At 50.7% G+C, this 22,050-nt stretch overlaps 1 protein-coding gene across 2 annotated transcripts in view; it reads left to right on the top strand.

Annotated features, from left to right (window-relative positions):
- Window positions 1-18,334: 18,334 nt before the first annotated feature.
- PIWIL1 (piwi like RNA-mediated gene silencing 1) overlaps window positions 18,335-22,050 on the top strand; it is a 31,042-nt gene continuing 27,326 nt past the window's right edge. For both annotated transcript variants that reach the window (XM_047828689.1, XM_047828690.1), the window contains exons 1-3: window positions 18,335-18,412; window positions 20,197-20,366; window positions 21,569-21,654. In XM_047828689.1, the coding sequence (XP_047684645.1) occupies window positions 21,577-21,654 (78 nt within the window). In that variant the 5' untranslated portion in view covers window positions 18,335-18,412; window positions 20,197-20,366; window positions 21,569-21,576. The remainder of the gene's footprint in view (window positions 18,413-20,196; window positions 20,367-21,568; window positions 21,655-22,050) is intronic.

Raw genomic sequence — 22,050 nt, 5'->3', positions numbered from 1 at the left:
AGATGCTAGAACATATTTAAATGGGACAGAAAACAGAGAGGCAGGACCACTCACTCTGAAGGAATTTGCTAAGTTTCTACCGATGTAACGTGAAGAAATTTGAGCACAGGGCCGCAAAAGAGACCCGTTCCCTCCTGCTGAGGACGCCCCACCAGAAAATAAACACAAGTGACCCGACTCAGAAGAATATAAATTGCACGGTAAAGTGACAGTAATATGGGTTGATTGTCACGGGAAATTTCAAGACCTCCGAACAGCTTTATTAAAATACACATTCTTTGCAGAGATCTTGGCAAGGCCACAAGAAAATACATTTTTCCCCCTAAGGGTCTGGAGTTTTTTTAAGAAGTCGCGGAACGACCATGCACGTGCAATAGAACTGACCCTTTGCAAGCCTACAACTCGGGGGGGTTTGCACATGGTTGTGCAGCCGTCCCTGCTAATTTTAGGACATTTTCATCAGCACGGAAAGAATGTGCGTACCCGCTGGCAGCCGCCGGCCCCGCGTCTCCCCCATGCCAAGCGTTCATTAGCCTACCTCCTGTCTCTACGGCTTTGCCTGCTCGAGACGGTTCACGAAAGGGGAATCCCACAACACATGGCCTCTGGAGCCCGGCTTCTTCCGCTGAGGGCAACGTTTTGAAGGCTCATCCATGTTGAAACGTGGCCAGCATGGTGTTCCTGCCTCTTTAGGGCTGAATAATAATCCATTTCAGGGATAGGCCACATTTTGTGTTTTCGTCGGCCTGTTAACGAACTTTTGTGTTCCTTCCGCTTTTTGGCTCTTCGGTGCAAGTTTTTCAGGGGATCCACAAGTTCGGTTTTCTTTCTGAGTGTGTTCTCTCACAGCTCCGGAGGCCAGACGGCTGAAATGAAGGCGTGGGCAGGGCCACGCTACCTCTGGAGACTCTGGAGAGGGGTTTGCCAGTGGTCTCCCCGGGCTTGTGGCCACACCAGTCCAGTCTCTGCCTCTGTCCTCACGCGGCCTTCTCCTCTGGGTGCCACTCTGTGGCCTCCTTGCTTCTTATGAGGACACCGGCCTTATAAGCCCCCCGCCCCCCGTCCCTGATGATTTTGTCTCGAGATCCTTAACTGATTGTACCTGCAAAGACGCTTCCAAGTAAGGTCACGTTCTGAGATTGTGTGTGGACGTGGGTTTGAGGGGGCGTCTGGCGATCGGTCAGGCAGCCTCGCCCAGGGCCCCCTTGCCGGCTGCCTTTGGGCTGGCTACAGTCAACGGGGGCACCAGCAGCAGCCAGAGGGCGGGAGGAGAGACAGGTGGATTTCTTCCCACCCCTGCGCCCCTGCCCGCCTGCAGGTTCCAGGCGTCTGTGGGCTCCGCCATTCAGAACCCGGGCGGGACACCCCCTATTCCTGCTTGCCTGGGGCCCCCACCTCTAGTGCTGCCTCCCTTAACCCTGCCCACCCTCCCAGGGAGCCCCTTGTTTCCACATCCTTTAGCGAACCACCTGCATAAATTCTTTTTCCTGCTGAGACCCTGATTGATACAAAGGCCGTCCCTTACTTGTTTTTCTCCGTGCTAACCGCAGACAACCCTTCCTGGGGTGAGAGACTTTTTTCACTTTATGTACAAAATAACAAAACGTGGACTTGCCGGGCTCACCTCAGCAGTCTAGAAAACACGTCTAGACTAAGAGCAGCCCTAAAACACAGGAGTCCTCGGGGAGAGGTGCTTCATGAAGCCAGGGCACATTTCATTCTTTTTCTTGGTTTGATTTTTTTTTTTAACCTTTATTCATTTCTTTGAGACACAGAGAGAAAGCGAGCAGGGGAGGGGCAGAGAGCAAGGGAGACACAGACCCCAAAGCAGGCTCCAGGCTCGGAGCCGTCAGCGCGGAGCCCCACGCGGAGCTCGAAGCCTCCAACCGCGAGATCGTGACCTGAGCCCAAGTCAGACGCTTAACCGACTGAGCCACCCAGGCGCCCCTTCCTTAATATTTTTTAAGGGGGTCTGCCTTTTCTGTCTGTGGAAAAAGATCCTTTAGCACGGAAACATAAACATATCCATGTAAAATCGGGTTCTAATGTTTCCTTGGTTTCATTTTTTTTTTTTACATTTAAATCTTTAAACCACCTAAAACGTATTTAGAGAAAGTTATAAGTTATGGGTTTGAATTAATTAATTTGGTTCTGAGTGGTTAGGTAATTGACCCCAGACACATTATTAAGTAATCCACCTTTGCCCCTGGTTCGAAATACCTCATTCTTCTTCTTTGGCCCCATCCTAAAGTTCGTACCCGTGCTGATGATCTGCCTGCTCCTGGCCCTGCCAGGCCCCCTCTGTCTTTACTGTTATAAATACATATTTAACGAGAAGATGAAGCCTCTGCAATATTCGGGATTCTGGACCGGGACGTCCGCAAAGTGTCAGGCTCTCTTCCTACACATGGTTCGTCTCAGCACCTTCCTTTCACTGTTCACACCTCTTCTCTCTATTTCTTGCCTTCTTGCATCAGCTAAAACATCATCAGATACAAGCCACCGGTTTTTAAATCTTTGATTCTGGTTCTCATATGAACACGCCCGTTTCTCATGTCGGGGAGGTTGCTGGCTAGTTCAGGGTGGCGCTCACCCCACCACGTCTGGCTGTGCCTCTGTCTTCCCGGTTTCTTTTGTGTTCAATCAAAAGTCTCCCTGGCGTTTATCAGCCTGGTTCAGTGGCTTCCCTTCTTTATCCATTTCACGTGATGAATTATATCATTAAGTTTCTAAGTAACGAGCTACCCTTGCATTATCAAAATAAACCTTAATTGGCCATGGCGCATTATCTTACAGCATAGTACTGAATTTGATTTTCTAGTATTTGGTTTAGGATTTAGAGATCTTTAATTATAGAGGAAATAATCTCTATTTTCTTTTTTCAACTGTTGGGTTTGGGGAACCAGGATTAGACTGGTTTGTAAAACAAAGGGGGAAAGATTCCATCTTTTCCTCTGCGTGTAAACTAAGGAATTTTCAAGTTTTGGGAATTTGAACCCCACATAGTTTCTTCCATCTGTCTTTCCCATTCCTTCTTTTTTTTTTATTTTTTAATGTTTATTTCTTTGTTTTGAGAGAGAGAGAGAACAGGGAAGGGCAGAGAGAGGGGGAGAGAGGGAATCCCAAGCAGGCTCAGTGCTGTCAGCATAGAGCCCCACGTGGGGCTTGAACCCACGAACCACGAGATCGCGACCTGAGCTGAAATCAAGAGTCGGACGCTTAACCGACTGAGCCTCCCGGGCACCCCAGTCGTTCCCAATCCTTCTGCCGGTGCTTGCTTCTGGCCCCTGTCATTACAGATTCCCAGCCGGTGTCTCAGCCTCCAGTCTCCACCCCTGGAAAATTCAAGGTAGATGTTATGATTCAAAACCAGGCCCCAGACCCCATGCTCTGAGCCACCCTCCTACACTAGCGTCCGTAGGGTTCAGCACTGAATTCCAACTGCCTGAGCACAGATCCAGGCCCCACCCATTGCTGTGTGACCAAAATCAAGTGACATAACCTCTCTGTGCCTGTTTCCTGGTCTGTCCACGAGGATAATAATAATTCCCTCGTGGGAGTTTCCTGGGGCCGTCATAACGAAGCACCACCCAGAGCGTACTGGAGACGAGTGAGTACGGAAATTAGGAGTCAGCACCACTACAATGGTTTAAACTTCATTTATTTAAATTCGAGTTAGTTAGCATACAGTGCACTGTTGGTTTCGGGACAGATACTGGCACGGAAGCAGAGAGGGCACCAGTCCAATCCGATGGTGCTGTTTGTCAACGCTAATTTTAAAATTGAGCTTGTGTTTTGTACGTCCTTGTTCTCTCTTCCTCTCACTTTTCCGGACACTTGTTTTTGTCCTATTTGACGAGAGTAGTGGTCCGTGGCACGCAGGGCATCAACCGCAGCAACCCAACAGTCTTCGCCTGCCGATGGTGCGGGAGCCCCGTCCCAAACAGCCTTCGCGCTTCGTCTCTGCAGCAACTCAGGAGTCCCGCAGATCTCGCCTGAGACACGCAGGACCAGCGGGGCTGTGCTCACACCAGGCGCGTGGCATGTGTCCGTCAAGCTCTTGGTGTAGAAAGGATTGTTTCAGGTTTCCAAGACTCCCCACAACCGGCGGGGGCTTCCAAAGTTGAGCAGACCATACGAGGGCTCCGATCTGGGAAGCAGCAAAGACAGAATCCAGTGGGTGCTCCCTGAGAGCTGGAGCCCACGTTCCTGTGGCCGGTGAACTTGGGGGGGTGGGGCGTGGGGGGAGGTCTGCGTCCATCACTGACAAGCACAATGAGATAGGTTCCCAGTCCAGTCGTGGTGAACTCACAGGTGCCTTTTCAAAAGAGAGAGCAAAAAACCCAGGCGCTGTCTCAAATATTATGAAGCAGAAGGAATCGAGCCGTTCCAACAGCCCATAACCGAAGCACGGTAGCTAGAAAAAGCCACCTTTCAAACCTTATCCTAGGATACTAGTCGCTTTTTTTTTTCTTTTTGAAAAAAAAATGGCAAAACGTAGCTCCAAGATCCAGCATTTCAGATGGTCAGATTGATCCAAAGAAGCAGGACAATATTTTCTCAAACGGCAAGCCTGTCTGCGGATTAAAGGCAAGCATTTGAAAAATTACTCTGTAGCTTAAGAAAACATACTTCAACAATTACTGTTTCCTTTTCCGTGTAACCAAATTCACTGTACATTACAACTTTAAAGCTGAGATCTAAGGTTTAGATCAGCCCTTTAATCCTGCCTGTGGCTTTCGGTCCTTCCTGCTCTTTATGAGAAGGGCTCCAGGCCAGCAGCTGCCTCTGAACAAAAAAAAAAAAAAAAAAAAAAAAAAGGAAAAGAAAGAGAAGAACATAGCTGACTGGGACAAAGTTCCACAGCATTATCAAGGTTAAGCCACGGCATTCACAAACCTGACACTTGAAGGGTACGTAACTTTAATGACACAGCTCGGCCCTTGTGCCGGGGGTCAGATACAATCACTTAGCACCAAGTGGCATTGAATCTCCTTCTTGTCAAGCATTTAACTTGAAAACTGTATTCCAGACCAGGAACACCTAACTTTGGTCTTTCCAAGTCGAATGCACTTTTGCCTTAATTTGGTGCGCACCTTTCCAGATTTACCTCCTTTTTTTTTATTCATTGGTCTTCTTCTACGTCAGCTTAGTTTCGCCGTGCGTTACGATGGTGTTGTCATGGGGGAAAGCCCAACATGGGCTACTCACTGATCCCACACGCCGGGACTCCATGCCAGCTGTTCATAAAACGTGGGCCCGTGCGTGGCTCATCGGGCCGGTTGGGTACAGCTTTGGGCTCTACCCAGGAACCTCCACCTGCCAGGGTTTTTCTGGGAATGAAACGAGATGGGAAAGTCGTGTGTCTCGTGACAACACCTGGCCCTCCGGTGTTGCTTCTCACGTCGTATTGCGCAGACATCGCTCCCTACGTCCCCTACCACGGCTAACTGCACTGTCACCAGGCCAACGGCCACCAAGGAGCTCTGTGGAGGACAGAGAGACAGATGCTGTCACACCCTCTCAGAAAACAGAAAATGGTTTGTTTTCTTGGCTCCGCCTCCCTGAGCGAGTTATACCCCGTGTCAGGGAGAAGGAAGGTTTCCGCCTCAGTCGAGTCCGCCGAAATGAGAAACAGGAAGTTCAGGTCCCCAACTGTCATGAGAAGTCTTCCCTCCCATCTCCTTCTGCTTGATTTCAGCAGAAACGTTTGTTTCTTGCTCAGAATGTTCTAGAACATACTCAACACAACACCGGAGACCCCGCAGTGTCTCTGGAAATCAAATGAGTGATGGGATGACGGATTTTGCACATGTAACTACTGACACCCTAATGCAGTATATGTTCCAGGTCTCCTTAAATGGGACCAGCCTGTGTCAAAACACGCTTGATCCAGCAGCAGGCGAAGACGCGGGCAACCCCAAATTCCCAGCAACCCGCCTCCCCGGGCGGTGTGGGGGACCGCTGACGGCTGCGGCCGGCCTTAGCACCCTTCACACCCTGACAGTCATGCAGAGTGTTCAGACTCTCTCCAAGGTGCACCCCTGTATCTGGGAGCTGACTCTCAGGAAGTCAGGTACAGGCTCCATTCTGCCCGTGCAAAGGGGACTTAAAATAGCACGAGAGAACGTGGGGTCTTTCTCGAGCCCTCTCCTTTCCTGTATTTTCTTCCTTTGCAAATTCACCGCCGACATGCGTTAACAGCCGTCTGCTGAGCGATTCCGGTCTCCTCAGGCATCTCTTTCCTGTTTACACTTGTACATCAAATGTGCCTCTGGAAAGTTCCCTGGTTTCTTTTGTCCTGTTTTCTTTGTTCTGTTTCCATTTAGACATGACATGGAAGGGAAGTGGCTTTACTGCAGCAACTGGGGATGGTGGGAGAGGATGCAGACTGTGCAAAAGAGAGCACACACGCACACACCACATGGGCACACGTATCGTACTCACACATATGCCATGTTGACACGCACACACACACACCATATGCACACACACATATACACACACGCACACCATATACATACACATATACACACACCATATGCACACACATATACACACACATACACACACCATATGCACACACATGTGCACATACATATACACACATACACACACCATATGCACACACATACACACACTATATGCACACACAGGCTCACACATATACACACATACACACACATGTGCACACACGTATACACACACCATACGCACACACATATACACACATACACTATATGCACACACCATATGCACATGCACATACACACACACGCACACCATATACACACACACATACACACACCATATGCACACATACACACACCATATGCACACACATGTGTACATACATATACACACATACACACACCATACACACACACATACACACACATACACACACCATATGCACACATAGGCTCACACACATATACACACATACACACACTATATGCACACACCACACACCATGCACACACAGCACACGCATACATAAATCACACACCACGCACGCACGCACACATACACCACCCACCCCACATGCACACATCCACACACGAACCATGAGAAGGCAAATCTCAAAGCCATGCTTCCCAAATAACCACTGACCGCTACCCCTCACACACGATCGGGCACATCGAGACGTGAACGTCTTTGGGGGAAATTTTGTACAAAATGGCATGTCATGTGCTTTTCTGGAACTTTCAGCTTCACAGCTACTTTGTTTCTGATCATCAGCAGGTGTGCCCCAATTCCAAGCTGCTCAGTTCCTCCCAAAGCCCCCTCGACCCAGCAATTCCAGTCTCCTTGGAACCGGCCACATCCCGCAGGTGATGGGGATGAGCCTTCCTCAAAGTCACCACGAGGGAGCATAACACTGAAGGGAGAACGGCTTGCTGGCTATCCAGGGGGGCCGCCCCGGTCCCCACAGAGGCACGGGGTCCCGCACCCGCCTCGAGGAAGCCTTGGAGGGGTCACCGTTGGCCCCGGCACCATGACCAATGAAATACCCTCAGAAAAACAATACTCACAGGCATTTATTGTAATTGACAGCACTTTACGGACCAGGGAGGGACCAGGGAAGACCATCTCGAACGGTTCCAGACTAAAACCAATCCAGATCTGTAAATATAGCCTCGGGAAGCGGGATGCGCACTCTTTCGTGAAAGCGACACTGGTATTTACAGGTTTGGTTTTGCTTAGACTCCGCTGCCCTCCCTCCTCCCCCCACCCCCACGGCAGGGCATTTAACTAATATCGTGAAAAGGCTTTGATAATCCTTCTGTTTATCTTCCCGACAAAGCTGAGCTCAGATGATTCTCAAATCATGTTTCTGTGGCTTTAACCCCTGACCCGCAGGAGAGCTCAGCTGGTTACTGCAGAATAAAACTCCCCACTGCGGGCAAAGCGCCCAGGGCAAGTTCAGTGCTAATCAGGAGAGAGCACGCCTTGCATAACTGTGCTCTGTTTTGATGAAATATTCATCTATATTGATATCGAAGCAATAAAAATTATGGTTGAAAAGTTCCATAACCTCTTCGTGAGCTCAGTCCTGACACGCTAAATGTCATCCTTTCACAGGGTCACCGACGTGTTGATTGGGTGATATGGGTTCCTGGCCTTTTCGATGAAAACCAAAACACAATGGAAACCTTTGATCCACTAAGACTATTAGTCAATCGCATACATTGCCTGGTTGTTTTTTTTTAATAGAAATAATTCCGTTGTTTTTGTCTATTAAAAAGAGTATGTCCACACAGAACTTATATGATTAGAAAAAGACACATAAAGGACAACTAAGAATGGTGAATTTACCTCTCTCCATTGTATCTATCCTTCCAGATTCCCCCAGACTCACACACAATACACACACACACACACACACGTGCAACATATGTACATCCACACAGAGGATATGGTTCCAAATATGTGGAAAGGGACGGAGATACAGGCAGGGAAAGGGGCAGGGGAGGGAAGAGGTAGGACCTGGGCGGAGAGGGACACCGAAGAGGGGCTGTGTGCCATGGGCTTGTTTGTAACCAGCTTTCGCCCATTAAGAGTGAATGCTGTGCCTTTTGACATCAATAAACATAGACCGACGCATAATTTTTCAACGACTCTGTAGATTACTACCATCGACACCATAATTTATTCAGACACTCTCCTACTTGTGGGTGCTTGTTGTATCCACGTAGCCTCCGTTCTAATACCGTATGTCCTTTATGATGTTTAGAGGCTGACCCACCCTCTAACCCTCAGTTATCCTTGGGGTGAGTGAATACTAGTCAGATCGGAACAGAATTGTTCCCAGTTCTCAACCGTTATCAACTGGGCGTTTATGAATTCACTTCCGTGATTTCAAATCCCCTGGGAAAGAAGTGAACCGGATCCAAGAGGGGAGAATAAGGAGGAGGGTGAATGAGGCCGGATTTGGGAAATACTGTCAGATCCTAATGGGGGCGGAATACCTCAGTTTGGTGAATACCAAACATACGTCTGCAAAATTACCGTATTTTACATACGTTCGTAACCTCAATTTTCTAAATTTTTTTTTCAACATTTATTTATTTTTGGGACAGAGAGAGACAGAGCATGAACGGGGGAGGGGCAGAGAGAGAGGGAGTCACAGAATCGGAAACAGGCTCCAGGCTCCAGAGCCTGACGCGGGGCTCGAACTCACAGACCGTGAGATCGTGACCTGGCTGAAGTCGGACGCTTAACCGACTGCGCCACCCAGGCGCCCCGAGTAACTTCAATTTTCAACCAGCGATGTGGCTTCTTCATCATGGTATCGCACACATCAAAAGCGTGTTTTTAAACTGTGCCAAACCCCAAATGCAGCCATTTGTGTCGGGAGGGCGGGGAGCACCTAGGCACATCATATGAATCTGCAAATGTCACTTCCTTGTACTAATAAATTCACGCAGAATATAATGTCCACCGGCCATGCGTTGAGAATTCTGTCAACGTCGTTGTGAGGTCCTCACTTGTGCATTGAACGGCTCAGGGCGACCCCAACCCACAAGCTCTGATTCTTGACCTGCCCGGCCTCCATTTCTCCATCTGTAAACCAGGGCTAACTACAGACCTTCCCTCGGGAGTGTGGCGAGGCCTGAATGAACGGCGGCCTTAAACCACCCACCAGAGCGCCCGATGCACGGAGCTTGCACGCGACGTCACGCAGCGTTTGTGTGTGACGATGGGGCGGTCATGAAAACGACGGTGTCTCTCAAGCCGAAGCTGAGACGCCGCTTACAGCCGACCGAGTGCAGGATGTACAGGTGAGCGGTGGCGTGGCCAAAGCACGTGTTCGCGCCACGTGAGCTGAAGAAAAAGTCGTGTTGGCGTGGGCTGCCGCACTTTGGGATGGAAAGGTGAAACTTTATACAGATGACAGTTTGTCCCAAGTTAGCACGGAGGTTCCTCACACGGCCAGTCCCGCTGGGACTTGTGCCGGAGCTCACGAGGGGTGGTGGCGTCACTGAGTCAAGACTGTCCCCCGGTGAGAGTTTAAGCTGCACCAGCCTATTTCTTTACATTCGCCTCCGTAACGGCTCTCTTGGGGTCTCGTACAATTCGTCCATTCAGAGCGTGCAGTTCGGTGGTTTTTAGCGCATTCACAGGGTGGTGCCATCCTCAGCACTATTCGAGAACGTTCTCACCAACCCCTCCAAAGGAAGCCTGCACACAGCAGCGTCACTCCCACCACCCCTCAGCCACGCCAGCCCCGGCAATCGCGAGCCTAATTTCTGTCTCTATACACTTGCCTCTTCTGGACCTTTCACGGAAATGGAGTCCTAGAGCACGCGGGGTCCCTTGTGTCTGGCTTCTTTCATCTGGCATCACGTTTTCGAGACGCTTCCACGGAGGAGCAGGTAGGACTGTCTAGCTTTCCGTGCTGGTGTTAAAGCGTCCGGTCTGATTTTGATTAGCAGCCTTTGACTTGTGGCCTCTTTCTGCCCCTTGGGTATCTTCTTTTAATCCCTGAAATTCGTGCCTTTTGCATTCTACTACTTGAGAGGCTTAGCATTTTATGGCCATTCTGTAATGCTCCCTTCGGGAACACGTACTCACCTACTCACATCATATCCTTGCTGCTCTGCTAGATTACGGGCATTTTTCATACAGTATAGACGGGACCCCTTATCTGTCGTCTGCATTGCGGCTAGCTGCTCCGAAAGGTTCTTTGTTCACGTGCTCTATTTATGGGACCCAGTGGCACACCAAACTTTTTACATCCTTAAATATTTTCATCTCTCTATGATAGCTTTGGGTTTTCTAAGTCACAAAGGCCTCCTCAACACCCAGGCTGCAACTTAGTCTCCCAAAGGCTTCTGAACATTTGCATCATTTCCTCTGCACGTGTACATCTGGATGCCATCGGGAATTGCATTTTGTATGGTGCCCAGTTTAGGCTAGAAACGCGACGTGACTTTCCCCTAGATACCACGTTGGCTGTGGCACCCATTTATTTCAAAAAAGTCTGTGTTCTCCCCACTGACCTGAAAAATCACCTATGCTCTCTCAAATCCCCATTTATACTGGGGTCTCTTTCTTAGGATCTCCCTGTTGGTCTATCACGACGTCAACACCACATCGTTTTCATGCTTGATAAGGAAGACTAGTGTCTTGTCACTTCCCTTTCTGATGGTGGCCCTTAGAGGACGCAGTAAAACTGGTATCTGGGTAGCTAGTGGCAATGGGGAGTAGCCCAATCAGGACTTTTCGAAAAGCAATTATGTAATATGCACAGGGTCCTAAAAGTGAACAGTTCCCTGGGAGATAATATCACGCTTTAGGGAATTTATCCTCAAGATACGTCTAAAAGAAAGAAAAGGCTACATATGGGGTAGAGCATTGTTTACAATGTTGCAAATTATGAATCCACAAAAAATCCAATCAAAGAGAGACAATTTTCAATTTGTGATGAATCCACGTAATAGGATAAGCCATTAGAATGGTAATTTGAGGGGCGCCTGGATGGTTCAGTTGGTTGAGTGTCTGACCGTTGATATCGACTCAGGTCATGGTCTCTCGGTTGGTGGGACTGAGCCCCACGTTGGGCTCTGTGCTGAACACGAAGCCTGCTTAGGATCCTCTCTTCCTCTCTCTCTGCCCCCCATGCACACCCCACCTCACGCTTTCTCGCACACGCATTCTCTCTCTCTGTCAAAATAAATAAATATATTTTTTAAAGCAATTTGATTAATTTCAAATACCCGTGGCAGCAACGTAATGGTGCATTTGCAAACAGAGATAAATATAATGTACTATTAACAGGTCGTATGTGACACGATAAGCCAATGGTTTGAGAACGGTTTTCTCTCCTAAGTAGGTTAGACTTGTCTCTTCGATTGTGTTCGCACAATTGATTAGTATCTGGAGCCCTTCTTGAAGTACAAAGATAAACTTCAACCCAATTAAGATTGCATTATCCCTGCTTCTCATTAACAAAACTCAACATAGCAAAATTTCCCCACGCATCATCACTTACCAAATGAATATGGTTTTGTGTTCACTCGCGTAAGGAAAACCAGCATAGCTATAACTTTCCCACCTGTAACTCAGGTTTACAGACCACCCTCCCCCCAGAACTGGGTACAACAAGTGAATTTATTGTGAATCTATGACATGATGGGAATAGTTTTAGGCATTTTATGTGTATCACCTCGTCTGGTTCGCACAACGCTCCTGTGAGATTGGAATCATTGATTCTACTGTAACCATGAGACACTGGGTGTCAGAGAGCTGTGGCTCGCACACACAGCCCTAGGTGTGTGCGCTCAGCCATTTGTGCGTTCAACAGACATTCACGGAGCCACTTTGTTCGGAGTAGAAATTAACAGGTGCTGGATGACCGTAACAAGAACGTCAGGGTCCTTGTTTACCTCGAAACAGCTCCCCAAGGTCAGGTACATATTTGTCAAAACCGGTGTCCTGGACTAAATTCGGAATTTAATTTCTGCTTCAGAACAGACTTTGAAACAGAACTTATCAGTGCGTGACAAAGTCTGATGTTGATGTATCGACACAGAATCAGCGGGAGAGCCTTCTAAAACCCGAGATTTCCTGCGGCGTATCGTCCGAGTTCAATGCTGTGGGTTCACGGCTCAGCCTCGGAGCCGGGAATTCTCGTTCTCCGAGTTCCTGTGCAGGTGCTGTCCTACGGGAACAGCTACCTCTCTTCTCAGGTGTCTTCGGCCGCAGTTACAGGCATTCAACGGGGTTCCCTGGATTCAGCGGGGTTGAGCCTCGAGGACGGTAGTCTGGACTCACTCTGTTCTCAGCCACAGGACGGCCACAGCACTCTGGACTGCATCTACTTCAAAGTCCAGAGTCAGGAAGCACCGTCTCTTTGTGAAGCTCCCTCTCTTTTTTTTTTTTTTCATATTTCTTTTTTTCGCTGACCCCAGCCAACGACCTCTCTTGTGTCTTTGGCCAGAATTGTGCCACATGCCACTGTCAGACATAAAGCACTCACTGGCAAAGGTTTGGGGGCCATCGCCAATAGTTCAGCCTAATGCGCAGTGAGCCCCGAGTCACCTGGGGAGGGGGCAGACACCCACCGGAACGCTGGGCCGCGACAGCAGGGAAGGTGGGAAATGGCCGTGGGGGTCTCCGGCACCAGGAAGCTGTGTTCAACTTAATTTGGGAGGAACACGGCGGTCGCTACTGTCATTGCAGAACAGAAGTACACGACAGAAAGCAAAACACCTGCGGCTATTAGCCAAAGACAAAAAGTCCAGAGCGCAGGACACGATGATACTTGAAGGGGAAGGAGACGCCAGCACATCCGTGGCAGGTGACTTTCACCCTCGCCTGGCCGCCGGGAGGCACGCGGGAGTGGGAAGGCCGGCGTGCTCACAACACAAAGGCTTATATAAAGCTGAACACGGCAGCTATGCTCATGTATTCCATGGCATTTCCTCAGTTCACACCCAGCCGAGGGAGACAGGGTCCTGTCCTCAGGGAGCTTCCCGAATAACAAAGGCACTAGGGTGGGGGAGGAGTACCTACTTCCAGAGCACCCAGTGGCCAGCAGGCCATGGGCGCTCTTAGGATGTACGCAGGTCAGGAGCCGCAGGCCCAGAGAGCAGGGCCCTCCGGGGCCCAGTGGCCCCCAACCGACCTCCAACATGCACCTGTCCCAAGTTTTTGGAGCAGGTGCACCCAAGACATTTATATTCATTTATGGCAAAGCATTACATGTATTTACAAGATACAGCGCCCTATTACGCTCGTGATCAATATGCTCCAATATAAAAATCTCAAAAATTTCATCTTGCAAAGCTTTATTTTAAAGGTGAAATTTTAGGGGCGCCTGGGTGGCGCAGTCGGTTAAGCGTCCGACTTCAGCCAGGTCACGATCTCGCGGTCCGTGAGTTCGAGCCCCGCGTCAGGCTCTGGGCTGATGGCTCGGAGCCTGGAGCCTGTTTCCGATTCTGTGTCTCCCTCTCTCTCTGCCCCTCCCCTGTTCATGCTCTGTCTCTCTCTGTCCCAAAAATAAATAAACGTTGAAAAAAAAAATTTAAAAAAAAAAAAAAAGGTGAAATTTTAGGGGCGCCCGGGTGGCTCTGTTGGTTAAGGGTCTGACTTCAGCTCAGGTCATGATCTCACGGTTTGTGAGTTTGAGCCCCGCGTCGGGCTCTGTGCTGACAGTTCAGAGCCTGGAGCCTGCTTCGGATTCTGTGTCTCCCTCTCTCTCTGCCCCTCCCCCACTCACACTGTCTCTTTCTCTCTCTCAAAAATAAACAAACATTAAAAAAAAAGAAAGAGTAGGGACACCTGGGTGGCTCAGTCAGTTAAGTGTCCGACTTCGGCTCAGGCCATGATCTCACGGATTGTGGGTTCGAGCTGTGTCGGGTTCTGTGCTGACAGCTGGGAGCCTGAAGCCTGCTTTGGATTCTGTGTCTCCCTCTCTCTCTGCCCCTCCCCTGCTCATGCTCTGTCTCTCTCTCTCTCTCAAAAATAAACGTTAAAAAAAATTTTTTTAATGAAATTTTACTTTCGACCTTTGTTTTATAAAATGATTTGATATTTTATTACTTACATATTTTATTTATTTACATATTATTTTATATTTTGATACTTTACATATTTTATATGATGCTATATTTGTGTATTACATATTATTATATATTCTCATATTTCTCAAGAGAGCAACGGGGCTGTTAGGCCTGCAGGATTCAGCATTTACAGCCCCACAAAAAACTGATTAGCGGAAGCGTCGGTTTTAACACTTACTTATTGTTTGGTCACGTTTGCGTTTTTCGTTGGTTTTCCACCATGTTTCAGCGGCAGGAATCTTTTGAAGCAGCTTTCTCATTTCGTGAGGCTTGGTTCAGAGTGAGTAGGGTTATGTAACCTGAGCCACGGCCTACAGACCACATGCAAACAGCAGCCTGTCCCAGTGCTCACGACAACAGGCGGGTCGCGGGACAGCTGTCAACCCCTGCCCACCCACTCACTTAGAGACCCAGGAGCCACGGGAGGGCACCAGGGACACCTACCTCTCTCAAATATCATTGAGGCTTCATTTCTTTCCTTATTTTTAGAAAAAAACTAGTTATGAGTAGAAGCTCTTCCCCAACTTCCCACAGCTGTCCTGTGCCTGCTTACAAGACTACTGCCAAGGCAACTGAGAACGGAGCGGCTCCTGCCAGAATATGCCAGAATGGAGGCTCAGGAGCCACCCACAGACTTCAGGGCCATTGCACTAAAGAGGCCATCTGAAGTCATGGTGATAACCGGGCTCCCCCAAGAGTGAGCAAGGTGGTCAGCTCAACCCTTTGCTCAGGGGTTAGCTCAGGGGAGCACCTGCTACCCGGTGAATCGGAACTGACCAGCAGGCTGCTTAGATACAGATTTCTGGCCCTTGCCTTGAGTTCCTGGTTCGACAGGTCTGGGGTGGGACCCAAGAATTCCCCGTAGGTTCTAGGTGACGCTGATGCTGCTGACCTGGGGACCACACTTTGAGAACCGCTGCAATGGACATTTAGGACATGGGCAGGAAAAGACACACCCATGAATCACACGAAGGAGGACTAGCCTGAGCCAGAGGAAGAACACCCGGGTCATGGAAGGCAGGACAGAACATATGTAAATGGAGCATGCATCACTCTCAGTGCTACGGAGAAGACAGGTAGGTCCAAGAGGTGCACTGGATTTGGAAACAAGGATGTGATGTGGCCACAATGCCCCTCAGCACAAGTGCCACCAACCCATGGCCATGGGCTGACAATGAGCCCACAGGTCTCCAAGATCCCTGCTTCTCTTTGAAAACATTAGACTCATCCTTCAGATGATAAATGGATAGACAAACATGGTCTTCCCATGGTCTGTGGGGTATCATTCGGCCATAAAAAGGAACAAAGGACTGATGCATGCTACAGCGTCCAAGGACCAACCTTGAAAACATGACGCTCAGTGAGAGAAGCCAGACCCAAGGGACCACATAGTGTAGGATTCCGTTTACATGACGTGAATGAAGTCGGTAAGTCCATAGAGACAGAACATAGATTTGTGGTGGCCAGGGGCTGGCAGGGAGGGGGCAACAGGGAACTGGCTTTACTCGGGGACACTGGAACCTGACAGAGGTGGTGGTTGTCCTGGCAGGATGCATTCAATAGTCTGGACATTCAGTTTTTTATGGTCACTCGGCTTCTAGAACACGGTCTGCCCCTTCAGTGTCATCACCTGACCCTCTTCTGCATGCACTTGTCACTCCCGCAGCACCAAATCACTGGCGGTTCTCAAAACACCCCTCCCTGCTTGCACCACAGGGCTCCCTACAAATCCCATTCACCCTTCCAGACTTCAGCACCCACGTGTGCCAAGCGCCCCTCCCTCCCAGCTCCCCTCCCTCCCAGCTCCCAGGTCACTTGAAGTGCTCTGCTCACTCTCAGTGATTGATTCCCCCTTTTCTCCTGCTCTTGACCAAGCTCCCAGAAGGAGGATCTACCTCCATTCATTTTTCAGTTTCTAGAGTGTGGCGCATAGTTGTATCCAGTAACTGGTGTCACTAGGTCATGCGGTCAATGTAGAAACTTAAATTTAAAAAAAAGTTTCCCCAACTTCTCTTGGAGCTCTTGTTTATTTTACACAAGCACTGTGTCCTTAGAAGTCCCAAGGTGTGTAGGCACATAGAGCAAATAAACTGAGGGAAAAGTGTTACTTCTACCCTGCAGGGTGCATTCCTGGCCTCTTTCTCCCCTGCATCCAGGGGAAACTGTAGACTTATTTCTTGTTTTCTTGCCCCATCTGCTGGCAAGATCACAGAACATCTTTCCCGCCAACATCTTCGATCCTTCCCAGAAAAGTTCATGCTTGCCTTTGTATTCCCACTGGTGCCTTTTGCTTTTTAAAAAGTGAACAGTGAAGCTGTTTCCCCCAAAACTACTGGCGTCATGTGCCACGGCTTTTTGGGTAAATTCCTTAAGCGTGCACGTTGTCAGGCTCACACGCATCCTGCCTTAAAGGTCTCAAACTTCTCAGCATAAAAATCACCTGGTGACTCCTTAAAAGAAAATTCCTCGCTCCCCTCCCAAACCTATTGAATCAGGATTACCTGGGAATGTGAGTTTTTACAATGCAGCAGGTGCAGAATACGCTGAAACCCAGCCTGTTCCTTCTGTCCCACAGAGGAGACCATAGACTTGGGGACGTGGTTTGGGAAAACTCCCAGCCCCCTGAATACACGCTTAAGAATAAAATAGCGTTCTCTGTGCAAAGGCAGCTTTAAGACAAGTCCGTCTAGGCAACTGTATTCCTGCTCTCCCCTACACTCCATCGTTAAGAAACTGTTGAATATTACTGGACTTAACTAGTTACATCAGTAGTCTCATGTCCCATCCCGACAATCCTGTCCTATTGGACAATGTTTACAATAGTTTTAATTGTGTTGGGGTTGTCCAATGAGGAAACGAATTCCCACTGAAGGCATCTAACAAAGAGCCTCGGATCAACATGGACCCAGAGCAGCGCGCCAGCATCACCGGCAGCTCGTCAAGAAATGGACCTCAGCCGACCCCACCAGCCGAATCTGCAGAATCCGAATCCCCAGGGGAGGGGGCCAGCCATCCGTGCTTTAACCGGCCCTCCAGGTGACTCTGATGCCGGTCAGTAAAGTTGAGAACAGCTGCCGTACACGTCAACACGCGTGCACTCGGCACACAATTTGCGCCCACTGAAATTTGCAGGTGCACAGCCGCCTGGCATTCTGGCTCCGGAACGGCTCTGGCTCTTTCTTTGGGGCAAAAATCCAATCTCATTTCTCTCTCCGATGAGCTAAATCGCTTCTAATTTTACGGGGCCCCCCAAGGTTCAGTGCATCACTTTGCGGCGGGGCGCTCACAGCTAACCCAGGCCCAGCGCGGTGCACCACGGTGTCCCCGGAGTGGGGAGGGGAGCCCGCCCGGGAGGGGAGCCCGCCCCGCCCAACCGCCCAACGGGCGATTGCAGCCCCGGCCTCCCGCAGTTCTGAGCTGGTCTGGCCCCGCCCCCACGGCAAACGGCCAGGCCGTGGCGAGTCAGCCAATCAGGGCGCAGCACGCGCACGTCCTCGCGGCGGCGCCGTTAGCCGGGTGTCACGTGCAGACGGGCTCACCGCCAGGCGGAAGTGTTCATCCGCCCAGAAAAGGAACGCCGCGCTCCTTCGGTGGGAGTCCGCGCCCCGCAACCGCCGGCAGGTGGGAGCCCCGGCTGGTGGCGACGGCGAGCGGCAGGGCTTCGCGGGCCGAGGGGCGCCAGGTCACTGGGGTGGGCATCGGGGCGCGAAGTCCCGGCGCGGAGGGATCCGGCGTGCGGTGACGGTTGGCGCGGTTCGGTCGGTGGAGGTGAGGCGAGGGGCTGGGGGTCGCGGGGCCCGCACGGCGTGTCTGCTTCCCTGTACCTGCAGCCTCTGGGCCTGGTGAGGCCGGGCACCGCGGCGACGATGACGCAGGGGTTGGAGGGGGCCTCGCCGGTGGGGAAGGGACAGGCCCAGGGGCGGGGAGTGCGGGGGGGGGGGGCGCATATCCGGACACTGCTGGGGACTGGAGGCCACTTGCGAGGTCAGGGGGGTATTCCTGGACGCTGCCCGGGTTCGGGAGGGTAGTGTCTGGGTCAGAGGGCATTTCTGGACACTGCCCGGGTTTGGGGGGCCCTATCTGGGTCAGGGGGCATTCCTGGACACTTCCGGGATCAGGGAAGGGCATTCCTGGACACTGCCTGGGTCGGGGGGCCCTATCTGGGTCAGGGGGCATTCCTGGACACTTCCGAGGTCAGGGAAGGGCGATCTTGGGTGCCACTTGGGTTGGGGGGCACCGTCTGGTTTGGGGGACATTCCCAGACACTGTTTGGGTCGGAGGGTATTCCTGAACATTGCCTGGGTTGGGGGGGCACTTTCTGGGTCGGGAGGCATTCCTGGACACGCCTGGGTTGAGGGGGCACTGCCCCTGTCAGGAGGGCATTCCCCGTTACTGCCCAGGGTGAGGAGAGTGGCACTGTCCGGGTCGGGGGAGCTCAGGGGGCCCTTCTTAGGGGGTTGGTCTGGACCGGTCTCCAGTCCACAGGGGCCGGGGCAGCTCTCGTTTGGGGGCAGGTGCTGGGATTGCATTGCCTCTGGATGGAGCACAGTTTCACCCGGTGTGGTTTCTAGCTGGGATGATGATTAGAAGCATCGCCTCCAAGTCTTACTTGAAAGTGACTATCTAACTCGTCTCCCGTTCTGGGGCGCCCTGAGGTTGGAAGGATGTAGCCGAGAACCACAGCTGTACCGGCCAGCCCAGCACGGGGTCTGCACACCCCACCTGTGTGTGGTTACGTGGTTGTCTTGGGTGATGGTGAGAATCACCTGGAGGCCTGCTGAAACGAGCCGTGGACCCCGTGGGTCTGGGAGCAGGGAACCCCCCTGTCTAACTGGCGTTTCCAACAAGTTCTAGGTGTTGCTGAGAGAGAGAGATCACGTTCTGAGAAGTGCGCTAGGAAAACGTTTTCTGTTGGAGGTGGCAGTTCAGCTTTTTACCAGGCTTAAAAAGAAACCCCAGACGTGCACTTGGGCCGGGCAGGTGCGCAGGACTGACTAGGACCAGCGTCTGCGTCTAGTGAGGGAGGGAATTATTGGGCTGTGCGGTAGCTGCAGTAATGCTGGTGGGACCACAGCCGTGTGGAGGAGGTAGGGCACCCCGTGGTACAAGGTGAATGGTGGAATTTACTGGGGTGCGTGCGGGAAAGAAAAGTCTCATTCTGTACCCCTTTAGTAAGCGCCCTGAGCACGTATGCCAGTAGGCCCAGGGCGGGAGTTAGGTGCGCACAGCCATTGTCCTGATACAGGCAGTATATGCGCGGTAGTTGAAGACGGCATTAAACACGGGTTCTGATACGTGGGCCCCTCGCAAATGATGTTTTGTAAGCTGCTTTGGAGATGGCTGACTTAGAATCAGATCGTGAAGGTTTCTACAATTTGGTAAGTTTGAGGATTTGCTTCCGATCCCGTGGAACACAACAGGAAGTCAAAGAGGGGTTTCCCAGTTGGAGGATGTCATTAGGTTGGTCTTTCTAGGAAGGCCCTCGTACAGCAAGGATTTTAGAAGCTGTTCAAACTGGAAAAAAAGATGAAAATGTGATGTGAAGCAGAGTGATCTTAAATGTAAGTGTCACAGCCCGCCCCTCTGTAATTAGAACCTTCGTGGCACCCCACCCCGTTGCCTGCAGGGCCCTGTGCATTCGGATCTGTGCCTGCCTCCGAGCTCACCAGCTTTCCTTCCCGGGTACCTGGAGTCCCCGGGCGGCTCCCAGTCCTGCCGACCAGCCACACTCAGCACCTCGCCCTGCTGGGGAAGACAGGCACCGTCTCCCTTCCAGTTCTAATCTTCCAGCTCCGTGTAAGTGCTAGCTCCATTGGAGGCACACTTCAGTGTGTAAATCAGTTCCTGCTTGCTTTTTGTATGAGAACGTTGTTTATTTGCTGTGTTAAGCTTTAAAAAATTTGTAGCTCAATTTCGCGTGCCTTTCCTACTACAGCTGATGTTGAACGTTCACTGTGTGTCAAGTGCCTCATGTGTGTTCTCACTTGAACCGCACACTGGACCTGTGTGGTAGGTTATTAACTCCCTATCGCAGATCAGAGAGGAGTCAAGGTTATGTGATGTGCTCAAGGTCACTTCTGTGAAGGAGTGGGGTTGGGGCAGACTAGCTCTGAGGTCTACACCTTAACAACCCGACGATACTGCTGTCCACTCTGGTGGGGGTGAGTGGGTGGGGAAACTTGGCGTGGTAATGTCTCTGACGCCCAGCACCGTCCTGGCCCCCAGGGCCTTGCGAACACGGTGTCGGAGAGAAGTGTTGGGTCAGAAGTAGCAAGAGCAATAAAGGAGTAGTTAAACGACTCCGTCCTTTTTCCCTAGAGGCAGTGGGTGGTTGTGCTGCTCACCGAGAGAGAGAGTCTGGAGCACGAGTGATGTGCTGTAACAGACACTAGTTTGGGTGCATTCACACGTGAACCTGCGGGGAGATCCCAGAAGCTGTGCTACGGGTGTGCGCGCACGCGCGTGAATTCCGTGAAGGGCCTGCCCGTGCCACCAGTGCCCGGTGTCCTAGATACGTGTCCGGATGTGAAAGAGCTAGTCCCCACCCTCAGACGTTTCTTAACAGTTTTCTCCCTGCGTCTGTATAAGACGATAATTCAGGGCGCCTGGGGGGCTCAGTCGGTTAAGTGTCCAGCTTTGGCTCAGGTCCTGATCCCGCGATTTGCGAGTTCGAGCCCCCGCTCTGTTTTGTCAGCACAGAGCCCATGTGGCATTCTCTCTGTCCCCCTCTTTCCCTTTCTGCCTCTCCTGCATTTGCATTCCCTCTCTCTCAAAACGAGTAAACTTTTAACTATTAAAAAAACCCAGTAGTGCAATGAAAATGAGATACCGGTTAAAACAGGTGGTCCTGCCAGCGCTTGAGTTCGTTAGAGGACAGGTTAGGAAGATACGTGGTAATTCAGGAGCTTCTTTTAGAATCTTGAAGTTTAAAGGTCACGTCGTAGAAACAGTCAAATTGTGCACATTGAGTATTGTGTTTGTGATTATCTCCTCTCAAGGAAGAAAAATGACCGGGCGAGCCAGAGCGAGAGCACGAGGAAGGGCTTGCGGCCAGGAGACGGTGCAGCACGTGGGGGCCCCTGCTGTGAGTGCTTTACCATTTCTAACTGCAGAAACGACCTTTAGGAAACAAAAATCTGTTAAATCTGCTCTTTAAACTTTTCTTTAATGTTTATTTTTGAGAGACAGAGGGGGGGAGGGGCAGAGAGAAGGAGACACAGAATCCGAAACAGGCTCCGGGCTCTGGGCTGTCAGTACAGAGCCCGGCCTGGGGCTCGAACTCACAAAACGTGAGATCATGACGTGAACCGAAGTCAGACGCTTAACCGACTGAGCCACCCAGGCGCCCCAAATCTGTTAAATCTTTATCAACTTAGGCTGTTGAAAATAAGTTGAAGAGACTGTCCTGTGAGGGACAAGGGAGGAGAACTAAGACGATCATGTTCCCTTTCCTGAGGATCTTAAGAGTTGGTTCTTTAGT

Source organism: Prionailurus viverrinus, chromosome D3, assembly GCF_022837055.1.
Source record: "Prionailurus viverrinus isolate Anna chromosome D3, UM_Priviv_1.0, whole genome shotgun sequence".
Classification (NCBI taxonomy): domain Eukaryota; kingdom Metazoa; phylum Chordata; class Mammalia; order Carnivora; family Felidae; genus Prionailurus; species Prionailurus viverrinus.
The sequence above is the reverse complement of the archived record's forward strand: the minus strand, read 5'-3'. Positions and strand labels throughout refer to the sequence as shown.